The 23,342-nt window shown below is 45.3% G+C and overlaps 1 protein-coding gene across 1 annotated transcript; it reads left to right on the top strand.

Annotated features, from left to right (window-relative positions):
- Positions 1-83: 83 nt before the first annotated feature.
- Positions 84-22,811, top strand: NOLC1 (nucleolar and coiled-body phosphoprotein 1). Its single transcript, XM_053387988.1, has 14 exons — positions 84-221; positions 1,709-1,764; positions 4,002-4,126; positions 4,777-4,889; positions 6,780-6,945; positions 8,243-8,364; positions 11,343-11,484; positions 13,132-13,269; positions 13,887-13,976; positions 15,864-15,971; positions 17,544-18,134; positions 19,388-19,497; positions 20,910-20,990; positions 21,155-22,811. The coding sequence occupies exons 1-14, from the start codon at positions 111-113 to the stop codon at positions 21,311-21,313; spliced, it is 2,112 nt and encodes a 703-aa protein (XP_053243963.1). The 5' UTR covers positions 84-110; the 3' UTR covers positions 21,314-22,811.
- The last annotated feature ends 531 nt before the right edge of the window (positions 22,812-23,342 follow it).

Here is a 23,342-nt window from a genome sequence, read left to right as displayed (position 1 = left end):
ATAAAAACTAGAATGTGTGCTCTTGGGCACGCGCACGCTCGCGTGTCCGCGCGCGGCGTTTTTTGTTAAATATCCGGTGCCGGGCTCCAGCTTCCTTTTCCGGCGGCGACATGGCGAAGGCGCGCGTGGTGCCGAGCGACTTGTTCCCGCTGGTCTTCGCCTTCCTGCAAGAAAACCATTTCGAGGGGGCGGCGCGGGCTTTCGGGAAAGCTGCCGGCGTGGTGAGTGAGGGGGCAACGCGGGGGGGGGGGGGCTGTTGCTTTTCTTTGGGGGGGGCGGCGCGTGCGCGTGTCCGTGCGCAAGTGGAGGCGACAGGGATGCATGAAATCCCTGGAGAAGGGAGAGGGGTCTCGGGGGTCAGGCCTCTTTCCCCGCCAGCAGTGTGCCATAACCTCCAACATTTATATGGACGTCCCAAGGGGAGATCTCGCCAGGTGAAGTGTGTGGGGGGGGGGGGGGAAACGACTCCATATTTGGAGATCAGGGTTCAGATCCTGAGCTGAAGGGGGTGGTTGGGGGCATGATGGCAGTTGCAAAGGGAAAACAGTTGGGGGGGCAGCCTCCTCCCGTGGAGAGGCGACGTGCTGCGCTTGTCTCAAGGCAGCAGATGTTTCTCCTCTCCGCGCACGTGGGGGGCAGGAGTTTGCAACTTCCGCGTTTCCAAAATGAGGGGCGCGAAACGTTGTCACGTGGCTGGGGAAGCCAAAGGTGTGGTGGGGTTAAATTAATAGAATTTAGTTTGCTTGGTAAGTAGAACGTGTGCAAGATGGCGTAGGGTCGTTAAATCTGTTGCCAAGTACAGTGGTACCTCGGGTTAAGTACATAATTCGTTCTGGAGGTCCATTCTTAATCTGAAACTGTTCTTAACCTGAAGCACCACTTTAGCTAATGGGGCCTCCCGCTGCTGCCGGAGGACGATTTCTGTTCTCATCCTGAAGCAAAAAAATAATACCTGAGGTAATATTTCTGGGTTAGCGGAGTCTGTAACCTGAAGCATATGCAACCTGAAGCATATGTAACCCGAGGTACCACTGTACTTGCAGTTCTATTCCATATTCATATTACTTTTATGATTCATCTGGCATTTTCAGAAGGTGAAATTAAAATTGTTTTTCTGAAAACAGTTATGTGCTTGGTAGACTTCCCAAGCTAGATGTTGTCCAGTCACAAAAGCAATAGCAGATTTGAATCCCTCACAACCAGAAACATACTTTTAAGGCCCCTCATTTAATAAATTCACAGAAATTAAGATTCACCCCCTAAAATGACATGCCCTAATGTGGGATGGAGGTGATCTGTGGGCTTCTGTGGAAGTTAGATAATCTTTGTTATTTATACATTAAATTTCTATACCACCCTTCATCCGAGTACCACAAAGTTTTACAAAGCAATCTTTAAGGCACCATGTATATGAGGGAGTGGTAAGTAATTGATAAAGGAGGAAGGAAATGTGCTGATGGACTGAGGCAAAGTGCATTTACTTTGAGGGGCTGGTGGGGGTGGGGGTGGGGAGAGTGGATTATTGCGGATGGGCAAAAGCGCCTGAGTAGCCCAAGGTGTTGGCAGCAGGAGGCTCCAGAACTCGCAGCACATGGTACTTGCTTGCAAGGAGGGCAGACTGGTGCCCCCCCAAAGCATCATAACTTACTGTCAAAAAGGTTCCCCCCCCCCAATATTTCATCACTTTTGCGTTATGTTTGCATTTTAGACAAAACAAGACCCCAATGCCGCTTCTCTCCTTGATGTCTTCAACTACTGGCTGAAGTAAGTAGTGTAGTTTTTCAGAGAGAATCGCTGCCTGTTGGTTCCAAGCAATTTTTCATTGGTTACCTGTTTGTTTGTTTGTTTGTTTGTTTGTTTGTTTTAGTAAAGCTGTTCATTGTCAGTCTCTCTCTCTTTCTCTCTCTTTCGGGATGCCAAACTAGGAATATGAGTGTGGGTAGTTCTGGTGAATCAGAATCAGGACTTGCCTATAAATAATGCTTCACAAATTGGTATAACACCAAGTAAATGGGATGGTAATGAAGGAGTATGAATTCTTTGACATCATCAGTGCCTCAAAGGAAGTCCTAACATAGGTCTAGCCTATGTTTGATTGGTTTCTAACTTGTCTCGGTTGCTCCTAATGCATTGCTAAGCTTAAGCAGCCACACAGGCCCTACTATAAAGCAGGAATTCAGGAGAAGGGGCGGAATTGCATATTTGTAGCAATGCCAGTATGCAGATGGAAATTTGCAGACTGGCTGTGGGTGATCCACAAAGCACACATGGTGAGGTAATACATATTAAAAGTCAACGGGACTACTTAGGAATAAATGTGCACAGCTGGATGTTTATGGTAAAATATCATACATGAAATGTTTATCAAACGTATTATTTCCCCCCAAAATGTTTGCTACACCAGTTGATTCACTGGTGGCATTAATCTCATAGGACATGCTTTTCAATGGCACATTATTCTTTGCCATCTTTATCCACATGAAGATGGGATGATTATTTATTTATTTATTTATTTATTTATTTATTTATTTATTGCTTGCATTTGTATGCATCTATCATGGATCATCAGGAGGTCTCCTATTCAGACACTGACCAGATCCAGCTGCTGCACATGTCTTCAGATCCTGCCCTGGGATCAGAGGAGAACCACATGTTCTTCTTTTAAACTGGTTCTGTTGACCTTGGCAAATCTAAATCCAACTGCTGAGGGATGAGAACCACCAAAGAAAATCTAGTGTGTATATCACCTCTCAATATTGGCCCATGTGCTCTCTTTATTTGTCCTGGGTTGCTTTGTGAGAAAACTTCGTTGTAAAAGTAAGCTAAGTGTACCAATTCACAAGCATTGGGGTGGGGAGGTGTTTTCACATTGCACTTGTGCAAATGGATGTAGTTCTGTGCATCCTGTTATTTGTGTGTGCCCTATGCACGTGTTTTTATCACGCAGCAGTGTAGCAGGGAGTGTTCAATTTTAATCATCGTTAGCATGAGGACCAGTTTAAAATACAGTTCCCCCCCCCCAAAGCCCCAAAATGTGCAGTTCCTGTTTGTGCATACTTGAGAATTCAGGAGTAACACCCACCCATGTGGATATGGAGTTACCACTACAGTGGCTCCTCGGGTTATATATGCTTCAGGTTACAGACTCCGCTAACCCAGAAATAGTACCTCGGGTTAAGAACTTTGCTTCAGGATGAGAACAGAAATCGTGCAGCGGTGGCACAGCAGAAGCAGGAGGCCCCATTAGCTAAAGTAATGCTTCAGATTAAGAACAGTTTCAGGTTAAGAACAGACCTCCGGAACGAATTAAGTTCTTAACCTGAGGTATCACTGTATTTGCGAGGGGAGGCAAGTCTGTTCAGCGCTGATGCAAAGACACCCCACCCTAAAATCCAGGGAGTTCTGTGGTGCTCAGAAGGAGGTAACAGGTTCCTGGTTATTCTAGATGTTGAACCAAAGCCAAGAATGAAAGGATGCCGCTCTCTCAGACAAAGTAGGCGCACTGTGGTAGCCAACAATGCCGTCCTACCCATGCCTACAAGGAAGTAAACCAAATTCAGCTCAATAGATCTTGCTGGATCCTAAAACGACAATAGTTATACCTCTGTTTCCCATCTTCCTTATGTCAGTCCTGCCTTCGTTTTTGGCTTCTGTTTCTTCTTGCCTATCTTTCCCCCCACAAGATGGAGCTTTTGATTCATTAGTGAAGGAGCTAGGAGAAAGGATTTAAAAACTAAATACCGGTTGTGAGAAACCACAGGAGGGGGCAGTGCTGTTGTGCTTGAATCCTGCTTGCAGGTTTTCCCACAGACACTTGGTTGGCCATTGTCAGAAGTGGGTCCTGGACTAGACAGGCCATTGGCCTGAGTAATCCAGCAGCTTCTTCTTGTGTTCTTAGGGACAGAAAACTTAACTGTTTCCTTTCCACCAGCACCTGGGGTCACAGACGAACCTCACACACAGCTCAGTTACACAGTAGTGACTGTGATGTTTTCCTTTAGGTCGCCTGAAGCAAAAAAAAGACAAGCTGTTCCCAACGGCCCACCGGCGAAGAAGGCAAAGAAAGAATCTTCATCCAGTTCTGACAGCTCCAGTGAAGATGAGAAGCCCCCAGCTAAAAAAATTGGTAAATTCTGCTAGTTTGCTCCAGTATGCAGATAAGTTGCTCCATACTTAGGTGCTGGTTTTGCTTCTGTAAGGAGTAGCCCAACTGCATCACTTGTGTGTGGAAACGCCTTTCTCTTCCCGTTGTTTCTGTCCACATTTGGATACGGGTCACGTACTCCTTGAACAATCCAGAGCAAATAAGTTATTCAGTGCCCTTGAGTAAAGGTTCCATCAGCCACTATACCGTAATGTTTATCATAAACATAACTCAAATCAGTTGGAAGTCCATGGCCAAAGAATATAGGTAAGGGAGGCTGTAGATTCTTTAAGGAGTCCTGCTCAGCAAGTGGGGGGAAATATGGAAATCACATAAATGCACGTGAAGGTTTTTTGGGGGAAGAAAACAAAATCCAACCCAAACTGAGGGGTATGTTTTACACGACTGATATTAAAACCAACACATGCAGATGTTTTGCAAATATGGCTTTATTTTAGGGTTAAAATAATCTGTCCATCGGGTGGGAAGAAGTGGTTTGCTTTTTTTGAGCGGGGTGCTCTTTGCAATAGCAACTTTTGCTGACTGCTGTCTGCCTTTAAGATGAAGAAGATGGGGCTAGATTCCTTTCTAAATAACTCAGTATTTTCTTTTTCTCCCCACCCCAAAACTAGCAGCCAAGCCTGCTGCGGTAACCAAAGTGCCGGCAAAGGCAGCTCCTGAGAGTAGCAGTGATGATTCCAGCGACTCTTCCGATTCAGAGCAAGAGAAGAAGTCGTCAGCAAAGGTGAGATTCTTGCCCTTGCTCCTCCTCTACGTCTTGACAAGTCCTAAAGATGCCCTGAAAGCTACAAAACATGGAAACTCTCATGGCTCTGTGAGCTGGCCAGCCCTGGTTTTTTTATTATTAGTGTTCTTAATAACAATGACATTCTTGTTTAGGAAAGAAAATAATGTGAAGGCGAAAAACGGTTACCATGCCCCTAAGATTTATGCTTGGTCGCTTACAAAGAACTCTCAACCTTTATCCAAAACATTTAAAACATGGTGGCAGATAATTTTGGTTATTGGGTGGAGGTAAAGGCCAGGACACGACGTCAGTGGAAATGAGGGTCGTTCTGGAAAGGATTTGCTAAAAAAAAATTGTGCTGTAAGAAATGGTTTTTAAAGGAATCGAGGGGAACCAACCGAAGTTGTGATGCCCTGTTCTCCTCCAGGGAAACTTTACTGTACAAACTATTTCCAAAGGTATTCTAGGGAACCCTGTGATTCCTCCATAAAATCGGTAATGGTGGCAATCTTCTCTGAAAGGCAGTGAGGCCACCATTGTTCATCTTAACCTGCAATGCATAGGGGCAGAAATATGTGCTGTATATTCTAAGCTGCCCTCTTGGTTCATATGGAACGGTGGTGGAGTCCAATAGTGGCCAGCGCTCTACATAAAATAAGCATGCACACTAGAACTTTTCCTGGAATCCTCTGCTATGGGTCTCCTGGTTGTTCCAAGTGTCTTGGAGTCCCTTGGTGGGTATGGATTTATTGAATCTATAATTCTGAAAGTTCTGGTTTTGAATATACTCTGTACACAGTTTGAGGGTGGAATGTTTTAAAATATGAACATGGAATAATAGAGGCGTTAAATCAGGGTTTCCCAAAGTTTGGTCTCCAGCAGTTTTTGGACTGCAATTCCCATCATCCATGACAACTGGTCCCGCTAGCGAGGGATGATGGGAGTTGTAGTCCAGAAACAGCTGGAGACCCAGCTTTGGTAAACTGTGTTAAATGGTGACCATGGGCTCTTATGAAAGCGTATTGGACCCCATCCTCCAGGCTTCTGACATGTATTTGTAACTTATTCATGAAGTTGCCAGCAAATGTACCATAGTGAGAGCAGAGAAGGGTGGAGCGCTCCTCTGCTATGACACTGGACTGGTAACATTCGCATGGGTTGATGTTGTGTGAAAAGCAGAATGGGCATTTGAGCATTTAGGCCAAGCAAGGCTGCACTCCAGGATATGCTGTTAAGGCCAACTGTGCTGGTCCTGTGGGCTAACCGAGAGGCGAGGTCCAAGTCCAGTCCGAGGTCGAAGGTGCAACATGGAGGTAGTCCATAAAAGCTGAAGCTGGGAGCAGGGCAGGGAGTCGGGTGAGGTCAGGAGCTCTGGCAGAAAAGCAGGACAGGGTTCAGGCAGGAACTGACAACCAACGATGTTGCTCCCGCAACTTGGGACTGGGGCTGGCTGGCTTTTATCTCCCCCGAGGCATAGGGTGGCCCCGATCCTCAGGTGACTCGCCTCTCCTGGCCTGGAGGCGAACACTCCTCCTGCAGGAACTTAGTTCCCTCCGCCTCTCTGCCCTGAGCCTCTGCAGCTCAGGAGAGGCTGGAGGGTTACCGGACCCAGAGGCAACCTCAGCTTCCTTTGACGGAGCTGAGAGTGGAGCACCTGCAGGCAATGGGTCCTCCATCACCTCAGGATCCAGAGCAGACACAGCTGGTGCCTGCACCTGAGGATCCAGCCCTGGCTCAACTGGTTCTGGAGGCGGGGATTCCTGTGCAGGCTGGGATTCCTCAGGTTCAGCATCCGAGTCCGAATCCCAGGCCATCACACCAACTTTTGCTGAAGACAGGGTTATAGTCAACTAAATATTACGTAAAATATTACTATTCTCTCGTTAGAAGGGAACAGGTCTCCCGGTTAAGAAAGCTATCGTGAAAACAAAACCGCAGAAGAAACCCAGCAGTTCTAGTTCAGATTCAAGTAGCTCGGAAGATGAAGCTCCAAAGAGGCAGCAGCCAAAGCCAGAGGGAGGCAAAAAGGGAGCAAAGCCAGCTTCTAAACCAGGTAACTCACCTGCGTTAGTGCAGAAAACCAAAATGCAGTTAACAAGTTCTCACAGGGGAGCTCTGAAAGGATTTTGTGGCTCTTGAGTTCATTGAATACGTGTAAAACCAGAGTTTTGTTCTGTAGACGCAGCTGACTTTTTTCTGTTGCTTCTAAGTTTGGATTGTTTCACAGACGATAGATACATAGGGCTGTCTTTGAAATGGTTTAGGAGTTCCACCTGGTCCAAGGGAGAGCTGCAAGATTAACTGGGAGGGTGAATCAGTCACGTTATGCCAGGATCATACCAATTCAGCTGCCCCAGCTCCCATTGTGTTTCTGGGCCCAATCCAGAGTGCTAGTTTTAACCTTTAGAGCCCTTAATGGCTTGGAATCGGGATACCTGAAATACCACGTTCTGTGTCACATATACTTGCCGAAACAGTGAGATCTTCACAGGCCCTACCACAAATGCCTCAGCCAGGTGATGGGCGAATATTGGGAACAGTGCCTGCTAAGTGGTGGCACCATAGTTGCGGAATGCCTTGCCCACAGAGGCTTGTCTGGCGCCGACTTTTAATTTTTGCATCAGGCGAAGACTTAACTCTTTTTTGTTCTCTCGGGCTTTTAAAAAAATCTCATTTTAACAAAGAGCTTGTGTTCCGAACCACAGTTTATGTGCTGTGTGTTTTTGAGACTGGCTTTGATTTTCTCTGCTGGAAATGTTTCTGCTGCACCTGTTCTAGGTTACTGTGTTTTCATAGAAAAGTAAAAGTTACAAAAGTTTAAAAAAAAGGTCATTCATATCCAAATCACTGAAAACGGGGATAAAACTTGGACAATATGAATTTCCTTTTCTAGACCTCAGGCCTGATGCAATACTGAAGACCCTCCCTCCTTTATGATAGCTCAGTTGGTAGAGAATTAGACTCTTAATCTCAGGGTCGTGGGTTTCAGCAAAAGATTTCTGCATTGCAAGGGGTTGGACTAGATGATTCCCATGGTCTCTAATTCTATGAATATATAATTCTTAATGTGCTCAGAACAGTGGGGTTTTTAATGGCATGATACCAACTCGTTAAGCCAAGTACAAAGAAATATGAATCCTGTTTAAAGTAAACCAAACTAATCTTGCTGAAAACAATAGAAAATGATGTTCACTGTTTTGGATCGTTAACCGTATCATACCGTACAGGCCAGCAAATTGAACTTGGGAAAGGGGCGGTAAAAATTATTGTTGCGTTATGCACATGCAATAGCTGGATTCGAGCTTTCTAATTTCCTCTGTGCATCAAATATTATTTGCTTTCGCAACCAGCAGCAAAAGTCACCAAGGTGACGTCCAAAATTAAAATTACCAATGGCAAAGCGGAAAGTAGCAGTGACAGCAGCAGCAGCAGCAGTGAGGATTCTGATGCAGAGAAGGGTCCACCTGCGAAGGTAAGCAATAGATCTTTGTATGGTGGCTAGAATTGCTAACGCTTGTCTTTCCTGTATTTAATTCTTGTTTGGAGGGAACTCGGTTACACTAAAGCATGGGAACTAGGCAAGCATACTTTGTGTGGAGCCTTTGTATGAGTTCTGTGGCCTATTTACACTCGGAGCACTCAAGACTTTATATGCTATTTTCACAATCCTATACTCAAGTCTGTCTTAGACTTGTGGCGCACATGTCTGCTCCAGAATTCAACTTAGGAACTCCTCTGAGTTCAGACAAACTTACTCTCAGATTAAGCGTGCAAAGGATTGCAGACGTACCGTATTTTTTGCACCATAACACTCACTTTTTTCCTCCTAGAAAGTAAGGGCAAATGTCTGTGCGTGTTATGGAGCGAATGCCTACGGGTAGCGGGGGGGGGATCTGCTGCAGTCGTGAGCAGAGGATCCATGGTTCCCCTTCCTTCCCTCCTCCGTGGCTCGCTTTGAAACAGCAAAGCGGGAGAGGACACAGGTGTAAGCGGCTCCTGTCTGGTTGGCTGCTCTCTGTCCCTCTCTCCTCCCCACTCAGCTTGCTAAATAGCAGCAAAGCTTTTCAGCTCTCTAAGCCGGGGAGGAGGGAGAGAAGCAGAGCCTGCTTGTTTTAAAGGAGCAAAGCGGGAGAGGAGAGGAGCCTTCTCCCCTTATACCCCTCTTCTGCATTATTAGCAGCATCCTTCTCCACCCACCCCATGCGTGTTCCTTGTCCCTTGAGTGCTTTTCCTTCCCTCTCCACTTAAAACGTGGTTACAAAGCACGGATCCACATGGATCCTCAGGATTTTTGCATTGGGCTACCCCAAACTCACCATCAGATCACATGTCTGTGGCCACAGCATGAACCACAAAAATCATACATCCACTGTTTCGTTTAGAATATTTTTTTTCTTGTTTTCCTCCTCTAAAAACTATGTGCGTGTTATGGTCAGGTGCGTGTTATAGAGCGAAAAATACGGTAATCTTCTAGCTGTTCCCTGTGCACATGGAGAAAGTCAACAATTTCTCTTGACTTTTATATTTTCTCCTTGCGCCCCAGAATTTCTCAGCTGATACTGTGCCTCTACTGTATTTGTATTGTGACTCCCCCAAAAATATTTTTTTGAATAAATTTTATTAGGATTTATAAAAAGAAATCCAAAGCTTAACATCAAATGTCTCTTTTTAATCCAAAACTAAAACATTGATTTAAATGCAATAAAAACATAGGGGGGAAAGAGAGAAGGAAAACAGAGAAAGTAGAAAGAGAAAGGAAGAAGAAGAAGAAAATAGTTCAGATGTGGCTGCCCTTATTTTTATACATTCCTCAATGCTTGCTCTGTTCTATATCATAGTTCCCATAGATAGGAGTGTTGCAGTAGACCATAGCTTTGACTTTCAAAAATAGGGTTTTGATGAAGTTCCTCACAGAAGGCTTTTAAGAGAACCTAGTTGATATGTGGCAAAAAGATAGATCCTCTTTATAGGTAACTGTTTAAAAATGGGAAACAAGAAGTAGGAATGAATGATTGACCATTCTAGGGAAGTGATTAGAAGAGCCCTCTGCCCTGCCCCAGTTTTCTATATTTAAATTGGTGCTATTTAGCAAACCATGCGAACAACAAGGTAGCAATGTTTTCAGATTACACCAAATTATTACGTTTTTGTATACGCTGGAAGCCGCCCAGAGTGGCTGGGGGCAACCCAGCCAGATGGGCAGGGTAGAAATAATAAAATAATTGTTGCTGGTGCTGTTGTTATTGCTGAAGGAATCTCAAGCAGAGTTTGATGAGCCCCAAAAGCATCAAAACTGAAAACAGGATGACAGCTGAGGGAGTGCAAAGTAAAGTACTCTGGGACAAAAATAACTAACCTCTGATACTGATTGATTAGCTGCGTCTATCCAGGGATATTCTCATGCTCTATTGGCAAGTTAAAGAGTAATGAGTAAGTTCACTGGGAGAGGAGAGAGATTCAGTATTCCATTCGCAGCAGAAAGGGCAAGTTCCATGTTGGGAAATGGATTAGAAATCACAGGGCAAGCTTCCTAAATCAATACAGAAATCAGATGCAGTCAGATTTAGATTACTCTGTCAAGACCTGACCATATTTTTTTTAAAAAAAGTTATGGATATAAAGGGCAGTCAGTGGTCCAGTTCTGTGTGTTTTCACTAGGAATGACCTGCTGAGGTCAGTGAGGCTTCCTTCCAAGTAACTGGAGGACAGTAACCTCAAACTTGGCATTTGTAGCGATTATTCCTTTTTGCATGAGACCTAAGGCTGCAGCTCTTAAGCACAGTCCTCGCTATAATCAAAATGATTGCTTCGCAGGGTGGGAAAGGAACCGTTTCACAGGGTTATCTCCTCAACTGCAACATGGAAAATGGTCTATAACGCACATTTATGCATTAATATAGTTCAGGAAGTATTTCTGGTGTGATTCAGCAATGCTAGCCTGGTGTAAACAGTAAGCAGGTGATGCTGTTAAAGAAAACATACATGCAGAAGCAGCTGGAGTGCTTCAAAGCTTGTGGCAGCTTAAAAGTATTAGTAAGACGCCACATTATTCTGCCTCTTGCATTGCTGTGTCATTTTACTTTGTTTACGAAAAAAGAGAGAAAAGGAATGAGCTGGTTTTCATTTTTCATCCTCTTTTGACTCCTGGTACGTAGTCCAGTTTTCCTAGACAGCTACTTTATTCATCTGACAAATTGGTCTCTGGCCCCACAAAACTTATGAAACAATACGTTTGTTGGTCTTTAAAGAATCCGTATGACTTCTTCCTGCAAGAGTCTTTAAGTATCCCTCTGGAATAAATTCTCTTTTAATAGCCTTTCATGTCTCCGGCTTGTATTTGAGTTGTGTGCCTGGTAGGGTAGCAAATGGTTAGCTTTGGGTGGTAATTGCTCTTCAAACTTCACCCTTAATGAATGGGCAACGGTGGGTCATCTTCTCCCCTGTAATAAGAGCAAGCCAAAGAAAACTCCGCAGCCCAAACCTGAAGGTGCTCGTCTGCCCACAAAGAAGCAAAGCAGCAGCAGCAGCAGCAGTAGTGATGACTCTTCTGACAGTTCAGCAAGTGGGAAGCCAGTGTCAAAGGCCAAGGCAGGTGAGTTGCTGGCAGATGCTTAAAATCCATCCTGAAGCTCCAGTTGATTCCAGAGCAGCGCCACAAGATTATTAAATGGGACGGGGCATTTTGACCAGGTTATTATGCCAATGCTAAGATACCCTCAGGGAGAGAGGACCCTGGTAACAGAATAGCATTTCCAGGGACGTTTACCCTCCTTGTGTTCATTTGAAGACCTTTCTCAATAGTTTTTGTAATTTTAAATCATGTGTAATTTAAATTCACCCAGGGAGTGCACCATGTTTTGTGAGTGCTGTGTCGCTGTTGGTGTTTTGACTTAATGGCTTTATATATCTCATTTCGTATTTTAACTCTTTCTTGGGGGAATAATTTTTTTTGGATTTCTAAAGAGAAATATAAAGCTTAATATCAAATATCCCCTTTTTAGCAGCCAACACTAAAACATTGATCTAAATACAGTAAGAACATAGAAAAAGAGTGAAAAAGAAAAGCAGGAAAAATTATTATTGTCCATGCCGGGTCGGTCAACCTTTGCTACTGTGTCCTTTCTTTTAGCAGATCAAGATGATCAGGTGACAGCAAAAACTGAGGTTTTTAGCGGGGGGCAATTAGAATATGATCTATTGTTTGATTATTGATGTAAACCCCCAAAATGTATTTTCTACAGTTTTTACCTCTATCTTCAGTATATTTTATTTTATTTTATTTTATTTTATTGCTATGGCTAGTGGCTAATGCAAATAAAGATTCTTCTTCTCTTCTCTAGAAAGAGAAATAAAGAAGTAATAGACAAGAGATTTTAAAAAACAGAGAAAGAATAAAGTTCCGAAATTAATTATTTTTCGTGCTTGTTTATTGTAAAGTGCCCAATCTGTGCCTTCCTGGAATCTGCGTTAGATGTAACATGTAACATACGGGGTTTACTAGTCTGGAGATGGGGTGAAATTATAGCCCCAGCCCTCTTTCCTTCCCCAGAGTTTGCCTGAAGCCAGAGTTGGCCCTGCTGTACACAAACCACAACTATCCCCTGCCTGCTGTCTCTTAAAGCTTGAGTAGAACATAGGCTTGCTTTCCCACATGACAGAGCCAGAGGAAACACATGTCCTTCAAGCTCAGAGCTAGAGGGAGGATGAGGAGACATGCGGCTTTTGCTGTAACGGCTTTCCATAGGCTGTGTGTCGAAGCAGAGCAGTTACAAATTTTTGTAAAAGAGGGAAAGAAGAGGCATGTGGGCCTAGTCTGTGCCTAATAGGCACTGAGGCAGACCAAATGCCTGTCCCCTCTCCAGCTCTGAGCTGTTGGCAGACAGGGGCTTGTTTTCCGGCCCAATTCCAAGCTTAGAGCTGAAGAGCGGAGCAGGATATCCCCCCCAAACCCCCTTCACAACTTTATGCTGTGTTTCAGAGACATAGCACAAGGTTAGAGACAAGACCCTGCCACTTGGGTCTGAGAGAGCTACCAGCAAGATGGGCCATAAATGGTTGACTTCTTGCGGTATCACTTTGAGAAGCATATGGTCCGCATATGGTCCACAGATCCTCTTGGCTAGATGATTTCACACACACACACACACACTGCAATGTGACTAGCTTCATATTTGTCTCTCGTGTTTTGGCTGTTGGCAGATCTCATTCCACCAGATTCTCTTTTGTCCCTTCTTCGCAGGCCAGTACAGCGCTGTGCCACCTCCTTCGTCCATAGAATCAAGGAAGGGCAAAGCACAATCTCTGCCTGTAAAGACTTCTAAGAAAAAGGTGGAAAACCATGATGAAAAGGAACAGGTGCCCAAGAAGAAAACAGCAAGTATGTATTTGTGGAGAGGAATTAAACATTAAGGTGACGGCATCCATATTTTATGGAGGGGACTCGAGAGACAGTCCTTATTTCATTGTATTTTGGACAGGGAGTTTCTGCACATGTATAAAATAGGCTCTCTGTTGGATACTGCCTAATGACTTGTTAAAACTTCTAGAAAACTAAGGAAGCTTCCAAGGTTGGCCTTGGTTCTGTAAATTCCAGAATTCCTAGCTTCTCTGGCGGGCAAAAGGCTTTGTACCAACAAAGAGAGAGGCCTCTACCAGTTGAACAAAGCCTTTCTCTGTCAGGAAGCATGTAAGCTTACAAGTCCCCGCAATCACTGGCTGAACGCACGTTAACAAACACCTTTTGCACATCAGTTTAAAGTGCCTTGTTTGCAAAATGGTAGGTGCCTTTTTTGGTAGCCTGAGATCAGGATGCCAGTAAGTACCCCAACTCCAGAAACCTTCGTAGTTAAAGGGACTGTTCTGATTTGTGCTGGGCTGGCTGCTTTTAAAAAGTCTTCTTGTACATATATCTGGGTATGAGCGTTTGTTAGACTGGAATTGTTTGGGGCCCCTTGAAGAGAAAGTTCAGTGAAAGCAGCCTATTTTTCTTTGTAGCTAAAGGACCTGCGGCTAAGCCATCGCCTGCTCCCAAATCTGCTGCTGTTTCCACCCAAAAAGAAGAGACTAGTTCAGACAGTGACTCAGGTGAGTACCACAAGCAAGCAAGTTCTCTGGATTCTTTATCACTGTGTCTTTTACTGAGGAAATGTTTGGATTTACATACTATGGAGGCAGTGAGCGAGACAGAAGTACCTTCTGTTTCAGGCTACCTGTCGGTTGCTTTTGATGTATACAACTGGTGCAGAATTACTTTGCACAGGGGATATCTCACACATGGGCAAATGTAATCGCTTGATGAAGAGTCGTGCTTAGGAGTGGATTGGGGGATTCTCTTGGACGTTTTATGTCCAGAGGCTTGAGGCAGAATAGCAGAATGAACGGGCCTTTTCTGTAGTAACTCCCCGTTTGTGGAATGCCGTCCCCAGGGAGGTTCGCTTGGCGTCTTCATTATATATATATTTTAGGTGCCAGGCAAATGTGTTCCTCTTCAACCATGCCTTTAGTTGATTAATATTCTACAGCCTTTTAAATGTATGTGGGAAGACAGGGGTTACTGTTTTGCTGTTTGGTTTTACCTATTTACTTGTTTTTATCCCGTATTTTATTCTGTGAACCATCCTGATATCTTACGATGAAGGGTGGTATATAAATCTTAATACATAAATAAAGTCGTACCTTGGCTCTCAAACGCCTTGGCTCCCAAACAAATCGGCTCCCGAACGAATGAAACCCGGAAGTGAGTGCTCTGGTTTTTGAACGATTTTCAGAAGCCAAACATCCGGGGCGGCTTCCGTTTGACTCCAGGACACTCCTGCAGCCAATTGGAAGCTGCGCCTTGGATTTCAACAACCAAGGTACGAATGTAAATAAAATACCTGACAATAATGATGCTGATTTATTACTTATACCCCATCCATCTGACTGGGTCACCCCAGCTACTTGGGGCAGCTTCCAACAGAATATTTTAAAAAAACCCATAATGAAACATCAGACATTAAAAACAATCATGTCCCATAAGTCTTACAAGCTGCTCTTGTATATTCCTGAAGCTGGACTGTTGGTGGAAAGGGCTACCTTACAGTACCAAAGTTCACCTTTGTATACTCTTGCGCATGTCACGGGGCAACAGAGAGCGATATCGTATGCCTCCCTGTTAGAGGCTTCATATACTGCTGGTAGGATGTGGGTGGCGCTGTGGTCTAAACCACTGAGCCTCTTGGGCTTGCCGATCAGGAGGTCGGCGGTTCGAATCCGTGCAACGGGGTGAGTTCCCGTTGTTCTGTCCCAGCTCCTGCCAGCCTAGCAGTTCAGAAGCACGCCAGTGCAAGTAGATAAAGGCGAAGGGCGTTTCCGTGTGCTCTGGTTTCCGTTACGGTGTTCCCTTGCACCAGAAGCGGTTTAGTTATGCTGGCCACATGACCCAGAAAGCTGTCTCTGGACAAACGCCAGCTCCCTTGGCCTGAAAGCAAGCTGATTGCCGCAACCCCATAGTCAACCTTTGTCTGGACTTAACTGTCCAGGGGTCCTGGTGGAGTGGGATAGGTTGCTTGTTTAGCCTCCATTGATTCAGTGGGTGTTTTTTGACCTGTACCACTCCTGAGGTCAGCATAATAATTTATCAACGTTCGGCTGTAAGGTAGCATAGGGTTTGGTGTATGTCCACTCCTTGCCTATCTAGCCTCTACCCAGTGTTAGACTTCCTGCTGGACATTGTTACATCAGCGTATCTGTGATGTTGCACCACTTGATCTCCACTGACAGAGGCCTATCTTGAGAGATGCTGGCACAACAGGGCTTTTACAACGCTTTGAAAACCCCACCTGGCATATCTTGAGCACAGGACTGTAAAGCTATCATTAGCACTTCTGTTTGTTTTCATTTAAAGCACACACCTCGCTTTGAATCTCTGCGGTGCGAGTTTAAAATGTGCTGGGACTTAAAACCACTGTCTTGTTTGGATTTTGTGCATAGATAGTAGCTCTGAAGAAGACAAGAAGCTTCCTGCCAAATCGTCTGCAACAAAGGTTGCTGCTAAACCCGCTCCGTCAAAGGCAGCGACCAGCTCTTCTGATAGCTCAGGTACCTGGGGTTACAAGTAAACAAGCTCCATGTTGATCAGTACTGTTCCCATATTACAAAAACTGTTCCCATATTACAAGATCTGGCCACAGTTAAACAGATCCCTGGACGTGTTCCTTGCCATATCTAAAACAAGTAAAAGCCACAATGCTGCAAGTACAGTGGTATCTCGGGTTACAGACGCTTCAGGTTACCGTCTCCACTCACTCAGAAATAGTACCTCAGGTTAAAAACTTTGCTTCAGGATGAGAACAGAAATTGCGCAGTGGTGGTGGGAGGCCCCATTAGCTAAAGTGGTGTCTCAGGTTAAGAACAGTTTCATTTTAAGAACGGACTTCCAGAACGAATTAAGTTCTTAACCTGGGGTACCACAGTACTTTGCTTGATTTTCTTCTACCATTCCTTGTGCCCTTTAGGCTTTAAGTGTGGCCCTGCCGATGAACTTTAGGATATACCGTATTTTTCGCTCTATAGGACGCACTTTTTCCCTTCTAAAAAGTAAGGGTAAATGTGTGTGCGTCTTATGGAGCGAATGCAGGCTGCACGGCTAAGCCCAAAGCCAGAACAGCGAGATGGAGCACTGCGCAGCGCTCCATCTCTCTGTTCTAGCTTGGGGATGGCTGCGCAAAGCCTCCGCAGGGCAGCGGGGTGCCTTCACTCGGCTGCGCTGCGGAGGCTTCACAGGCTGTCCCCGAAGCCAGAACAGCAAGAGGCTATCCCAGAAGCCAGATCCCTCTTGCTGTTCTGGCTTCTGGGGTTCAGAATTTTTTTCTTCTTGTTTCCTCCTCTTCACCCCTCCCCCCCAAAAAAACTAGGTGCGTCTTATTGTCCGGTGCGTCCTATAGAGCAAAAAATACGGTAAATCAGGGTTGGGTCCACGGCAGTGTCCAAGGGCTGCACGTGACCCTTGAGGCCTTTTTGGGCGGCCCTCAGCAACATTTTACGTCCACACTTCCCCAGCCTTCACACTGCCTTCCCAAATCCCAAATTTTGAGCTTGTCCCCACCCCATGCGGCAAGGCAGTGTGTGACCTGCAGGTTCTGCTGCAGCTCACAAGAGACTGCCCTGATGTAGATGTTCCATAGAAAAGATAACCTTCCACCGTTTAAGTAGCCATTGTTTTTTATAAGGACTTACAGTCACTTAACCGAGCCTATTCCCTATGTTTATTTATGCTCCAGTTAGCCACAGAAGAGGTCCCTGTCTGTTTAAAAACCGGCAAGTATCCTTGCTTCGTTTAAATTGTCTCAGTTGATCAATGAGTAAATATTCCAATCACTGCACATGGAATGTGTACACATATATATATATATCTCGTGTGCCAATCTGTCTGATAATTAGTATGGGCAGGGACCCTATAATTAATCTCACACCCTCCTAAGTCAGCTTTCCTAACAAAATCCTTCCCCCTCCTACTCTTTCTTGAATAGTGAAAACACTGGTATTTGAATTCGTCCTGTGGGTGTACAACTCGCCCCATCTGAAACTGAACTGTGAAAATAGTCTTTGCAGAACCTGCAGTGCTTTTGTCGTTGAAATTTCTCCTTTAAAATTTGCAATGCCCTTCCCTAGATTCTGACAGCTCTGAGGATGAAACTCCTGCAAATGCTGCAGTTAAACCAGCTGCAAAGGCGGCAAAGAAGATTCCTGTGATGGTTGGAAAGAAGGCGGATGCTGGCTCTGGGGATAAGAGAGTTGCTCCCCCAAAAACTGGTGCAAAGAGTCCCAAGTCAGGATCCAAACCTAGCCTCTCTGCCTCCCAAGCAAGCAGTTCTTCAGACTCCAGCAGCAGCAGCTCAAGTAGTGAAGAGGAGCAGAGCAAGCCTGCCCAGAAGTCGGCTAAGAAGTCGCAGGCCAAACCCGTTCAGAAGCCGGCTAGCAAATTGGCCGGCAGCAAGAGCACAGCGGCTTCGAAGCAAGCGGAGTCCGAAAGTAGCAGCTCTTCCGACAGCTCCAGCGACGACGAGCCCAAAGCGGCAGGGGAGGGGCTAAAGAATAAAGCCAAGAAAAACAGCAAGCCGTCGAAGAAAAAGGCATCGAAAGCTTCATCTGCGCCTGCAGGCAAAACGCCGTCTTCCAAGACTCTTACATCTGAAGCAGCTAGCGATGGGGAGAGCAGCAGTTCTGATGATGACGACGACGACGACGGGGCTGTAAATGGAGGTACGTTACTGCTGGCCAGGAAGGAAGTAGAGAATGCTGAATATGAAAGAAAGTTAATAATGCATGCAGGGTGGCTTGATTTAAATCATGTTTTTTTGCAGAAAGACTCATTTTTGCTGTGCTGGCATAATCTTAATATTTACAACCAAAGGAAGGTTTCATTTTTGGAATAATAAATTTTCAGAGTGGTTTTTACAGTTATATCAAAAATTACTGATTTGGTTATACTATTCAAAATACATAGATAATTATGAAATTATTGTGAGGTTTAATAAGTTAACTATGTTTGGACAACTTTTCTGCTGTACTTTATTGGAAGGGGAAAAAACCAATAATTTCCTTAATAACAATTTAAACAATTTATTTAACTAAAACAGTAACATTATAGCATATGTATCCATGTTTGTTAACCGATGTGGTTAAACAATAAAAAAAAACCCTTAGACTATGTTTTAGCACACTTGAAAAACTTAAATCCTTATTTCCTGATAAATAGCCTTTGGACTATAATGTAACTTAAACAGGAAACTATCTTTAGACAGATTTTTCCTCCAAAAGCATTTTATTTCAAAAATCCAATTTAAATTTTAAAAAATTCCAAATTTAAATTTGTAAAAAATTGATTTTATTTTTAAAAATAAAAAAAATGATTTTTATCCACCCTGACCGCATACATGAATGCCATATGTGCAATCTTTCCCCAGTAACTGCAGTGCATCTTATGTTCAGTGGGCAGTCAAAAAGAATATGGGTCATTAAAGTAGCACTGGATGTGGGTTGCAACAAAACATTTCTTACTTTTACTCCCACCCCACCCCACCTGACTGCTTATTCTATGGGCTGTTCTCTTATATCGAGTAAGATGTGATTGTGTTAGGGATGCGGGTGGAGCTGTGGTCTAAACCACTGAGCCTAGGGCTTGACGATCGGAAGGTCGGCGGTTTGAATCCCGTCGACGGGGTGAGCTCCCGTTGCTCGGTCCCAGCTCCTGCCCACCTAGCAGTTCAAAAGCACGTCAAAGTGCAAGTAGATAAATAGGTACCGCTCCGGCGGGAAGGTAAACGGCGTTTCTGTGCACTGCTCTGTTTCGCCAGAAGCGGCTTAGTCATGCTGGCCACATGACCTGGAAGCTGTCTGTGGACAAACGCCGGCTCCCTCGGCCTATAGAGCGAGATGAGCGCGCAACCCCAGAGTCGTCCGCAACTGGACCTACATTTACCTTTTACCTTTATGATTGTGTTGAAACACGGCAGGCCAATCCAAGAAGAAACGAAAAAGGGAGGACAGCCAGGAGCAGGAGACACCAAATGCGGGGAAGAACAAGAAACCCAAAACGCCACATACGTTCCCCAAGATGAAGCGGGTAAGAATCACGGCGTTGTAGAGTCGGGAGGGACCCCGAGGGTCATCTAGTCGCGGGAATCTCAGCTAAAGCATTCCTAGCAGATGGCCACCCAACCTTTGCTTAAAAACCTCCAAGGAAGGAGAGGCCTACAACAGCTCTTACTGTCGGAAAGTTCTTCCTGGTGTTTATTCGGAATCTCCTTTCTTGTACCTCGAAGCCGTTGGTTCGAGTCCTACCCTCCAGGCCGGGAGGAAACAAGCTTGTTCCCTCCTCCATGTGGCAGCCCTTCATATATTTGAAGATGGCCACCATATCTCTTCTCAGTCTCCTGAAGACTGAGAGGATCTGGGGAGAAGGGGTGGAATTGCCTTCTTGACAAGAGCTGCGAAAAGCTTTCCTCTCTGTTGGTTGTCTCCTTTTACCCTGAGAAACCTTGTTGAGGTGCTATAAATTTGCCAGGAGCAGCCAGTCATCTGTGCATAGCCGTCAACCGTCCCTTATTTGGCGGGAAAGTCCCTTATCCCAGCGCTGTGTCCCTCTGCTGTCCCTTATTGATGATGTCCCTTTAATTTCCCGGGTTTCAAAGGAAGCAGCTCCTCTCCCTCCCTCCCTGCCAGCCACGGAGGAGGGAGGCTCCAACTGTGTTGCTTGGCTGCGTTGCTCATCCAATAAGGAGTCTAAGAACAACTGGGGGGTGGAGCTTGCATGCCTTGTGCCGATCCAATCGGCCGCGTTGCCTGGGACTCGCCTTTGCTCAGCGCTTCCCAGCGGAGAGGTGACGGTCGTTTTCCTTGCTGCATCCCCTTTGCCGGGTTGCTGCACTGTGGGAACCACAGCTTGAGGCTTCATTTGGCTGCTGGCTGGGCTTTCTGCCTTTGGCTGGGAGGGGCTCAGAAGTTGAACCTACCTGTGTCCGGAAAATCCCTTATTTTGGCTGCTGATCCCTTATTTTTGAGGCTGCTGGTCCCTTATTTTCAAATCTGTAAGTTGACAGCAATGCACCTGTGGTTCTAGTCCAGGGGTCAGTTCCTCCGCACCGGAAATAGCATTTGCGCATTACGGCCCAAACCACAAAAACTTTGCTGGAGCTTCCTGCAGCCAATGGGAAGCTGGCCAATGTCGCAAAAGGTGGTCCCTGCTCTGCTCCGCGCTGGTTTAGCGCAGCGCACGGGAGCCAACCCAGCGGGTGGCGGGGGTCCATGGGCAAGTTAAACGACCCGCATGGGCCGCTTGTGGCCCATGGGCCTTAGGTTGCCGGCCCCTGTTCTAGTCACTGGGGCATCATGAAGCATTTCTGTCCCAGGAAGATTCTTAACTTTACTGTTTTGGTGCATACCGCCATAAATCCAATGTAGTTTGGGGCTCATTGCTTTAAATTAGCACGACGGCTATTTCAAGAAAATACCAAAATACCAATTTTCTTTCAACAGCAGTCCAGTCCTTTCCGCAGAGTAAAAGCAGAAGAGATTGAGGTGGATGCACGAGTAGCAAACAATTCATTTGATGCCAAGGTAAGAGGAAGATAAGAGTTGCATTCCTCCAGACTGTAGTTTGTGCAAAACTCTGGAATTTTTGCACAGTCTAGGACCTGTTTGCTTTAGGGAGCATTGCCTCTTCAGTAACTACTTGTTGTTCTTTTGCTGACTGGTGGTCACTGACTCGCTATGTCTTCCAGAGAGGAGCTGCGGGTGACTGGGGCGAAAAGGCCAACGAAGTCCTGAAATTTACGAAAGGGAAATCCTTCCGACACGAGAAGACAAAGAAGAAAAGGGGAAGTTACTGCGGCGGTGCGATTTCCACGCAGATAAACTCCATCAAATTTGAAAGCGACTAAACTTCAGTTGCCGCTGCAGAATCCAAGGCCTGAGCATGTGAAAAGATGCGAAGTGCAGTGGGATATCTCTTCCACAAAGCATCAACTCTTGTATTGGTAACATGGGAAGATGGTTGCTCTTTTGCGTAATGACAAAACTTAGCCGTGTCTGTGACTGTCTCTTGAGGACTTCCCAGACTTTCTTAATTAAGTACAAACTTATTTTTAGATGACACAAGTTCAGTTCTAGCAGACCTCATGCAGCAATATGTATGTTGTTCTTGTTTTGCTAAACACCCTTTTTTAATCTTCCAACAAATCTAACATAAAGGATGCACCGAAAGCGACATGCATCTCTATTGCTCCGCTCCTTGGTAGGGAATCTGGTCTTGCCTGCTGTCAAAAGGGTATCCCACCTTCGCAATCTTGCCTATCATTTTCCCCCTCTTCATTTGGGGCATTCACAAAACATTTCCATAATCTCTAAGAGCTGGGCAACTTGGTTAAATCCAGGTAAATCTCCCTTTTCCTATAAATGGATTGGCTAGAACTACTTGAAAATCACTGAGTTAATTTTTTGGGCCATTGTTTTTGTAGATGAGGCAACAAAAATGTCTGCCTGTTTCCTTTCGGTTTCTCCAAAAGCCAGGAAAATACCCAAGGGTTGAAAAAGCTCCAGAGTGCAGGGCCACTCATTGTTATCTACGTTTTGGCAATCATGTAATACCTTCAAGGGGAAGTGAGAGTTCTTGCATGGTGGCTCTGCCAACTAATATGTCGCTCGCAATGGCCGTTCTTATTTGGATAGTGTGCAGTTGGGCCCGTTGAAGCCTTTGTCCATCTGCTTTGTTTTGCTTTTGGGGAATGTGATGACTTTTTATTTCCCAGAGATGGCCAGGTCCAGTTAAGGCTCTTACGTGAGAAGCTTGCAACCTCAGGCATCCTTGCTGATGTGCTTTAATGTGGCCAGAGAAGCCACAATGCCTCTTTAGGGTGCAGCCTAGATGTCTGACCTAGAACCCAGCTGCTAAAAGAAACCGGACCTGTTCAAGAAGTACCATCTGATAATGGAAAGATGGGAGAAGTGGTTGTTGGGAGCTCTCACCCCACCCCACCCCCAAAGAGAAAACCTTCAACCATCTGTTTCCTCCACTTGGAGCATAAGAGTAATAAAGCCCAGCAGATTAACTGCGTGGGAAGCTGGCTGTCAAGAGAGAGCATTTTAGATGTTTCCCTGTTGTGGATATCGCTGTACTTCAGAATCCGTCCACAGTAAATGCTATGCCAGCAATGTCTGCTGGTTAAAGACAAAACAGCCAAGGTTATAATGTGTCTTAATGCCCCAAAGGGCTATTCTTTTCACAGCCTTGGCCCCTTGTCTTTTGATGTCTTCAGATTCCATTGGCATGGTACAAGAAACTGGCAAGACTCAACTCCTTAATGGTGTTGGGACGGTTGGATATTTTATTTGAATAGACAAACATTTAGTATAATAAAAATGTTTTTAAAATGTCGATAAGGGTTGTTGTTGTTGTTTAATCCAGACCTAAGGGTGTTTGAATTGAGGTGGACAGAAATTGCTTTATTAAATCCCTAATGCATTGGCATTTAACAGGGCAGCTTTTCAGCCCCAGTTGGGAATGGTAGAGCTGTGCTCATTCCATATATACAAAGAGTTGTTTGATGGGGGGTGGGCAAGGTAGGGTGAGGGGACCTGATTTGTCAAGAGGCAGTTCTGGGTGACTAAATGCTTCTGCCTAACAGGGGTGGCGCTGTGGGTTAATCCACAGAGCCTAGGACTTGCCAATCAGAAGGTCGGCGGTTCGAATCCCGTGACGGGGTGAGCTCCTGTTGCTTGGTCCCTGCTCCTGCCAACCTAGCAGTTCAAAAGCACACCAGTGCAAGTAGATAAATAGGTACCACTCCGGCGGGAAGGTAAATGGCGTTTCCGTGCGCTGCTCTGGTTCGCCAGAAGCGGCTTAGTCATGCTGGCCACATGACTGGAAGCTGTACGCCGGCTCCCTTGGCCAATAAAGCGAGATGAGCGCCG

Source organism: Podarcis raffonei, chromosome 5 (assembly GCF_027172205.1).
Source record: "Podarcis raffonei isolate rPodRaf1 chromosome 5, rPodRaf1.pri, whole genome shotgun sequence".
Lineage (NCBI taxonomy): Eukaryota > Metazoa > Chordata > Lepidosauria > Squamata > Lacertidae > Podarcis > Podarcis raffonei.
Note: the sequence above shows the minus strand (reverse complement) of the source record. Positions and strands in the feature narration are given on the sequence as shown.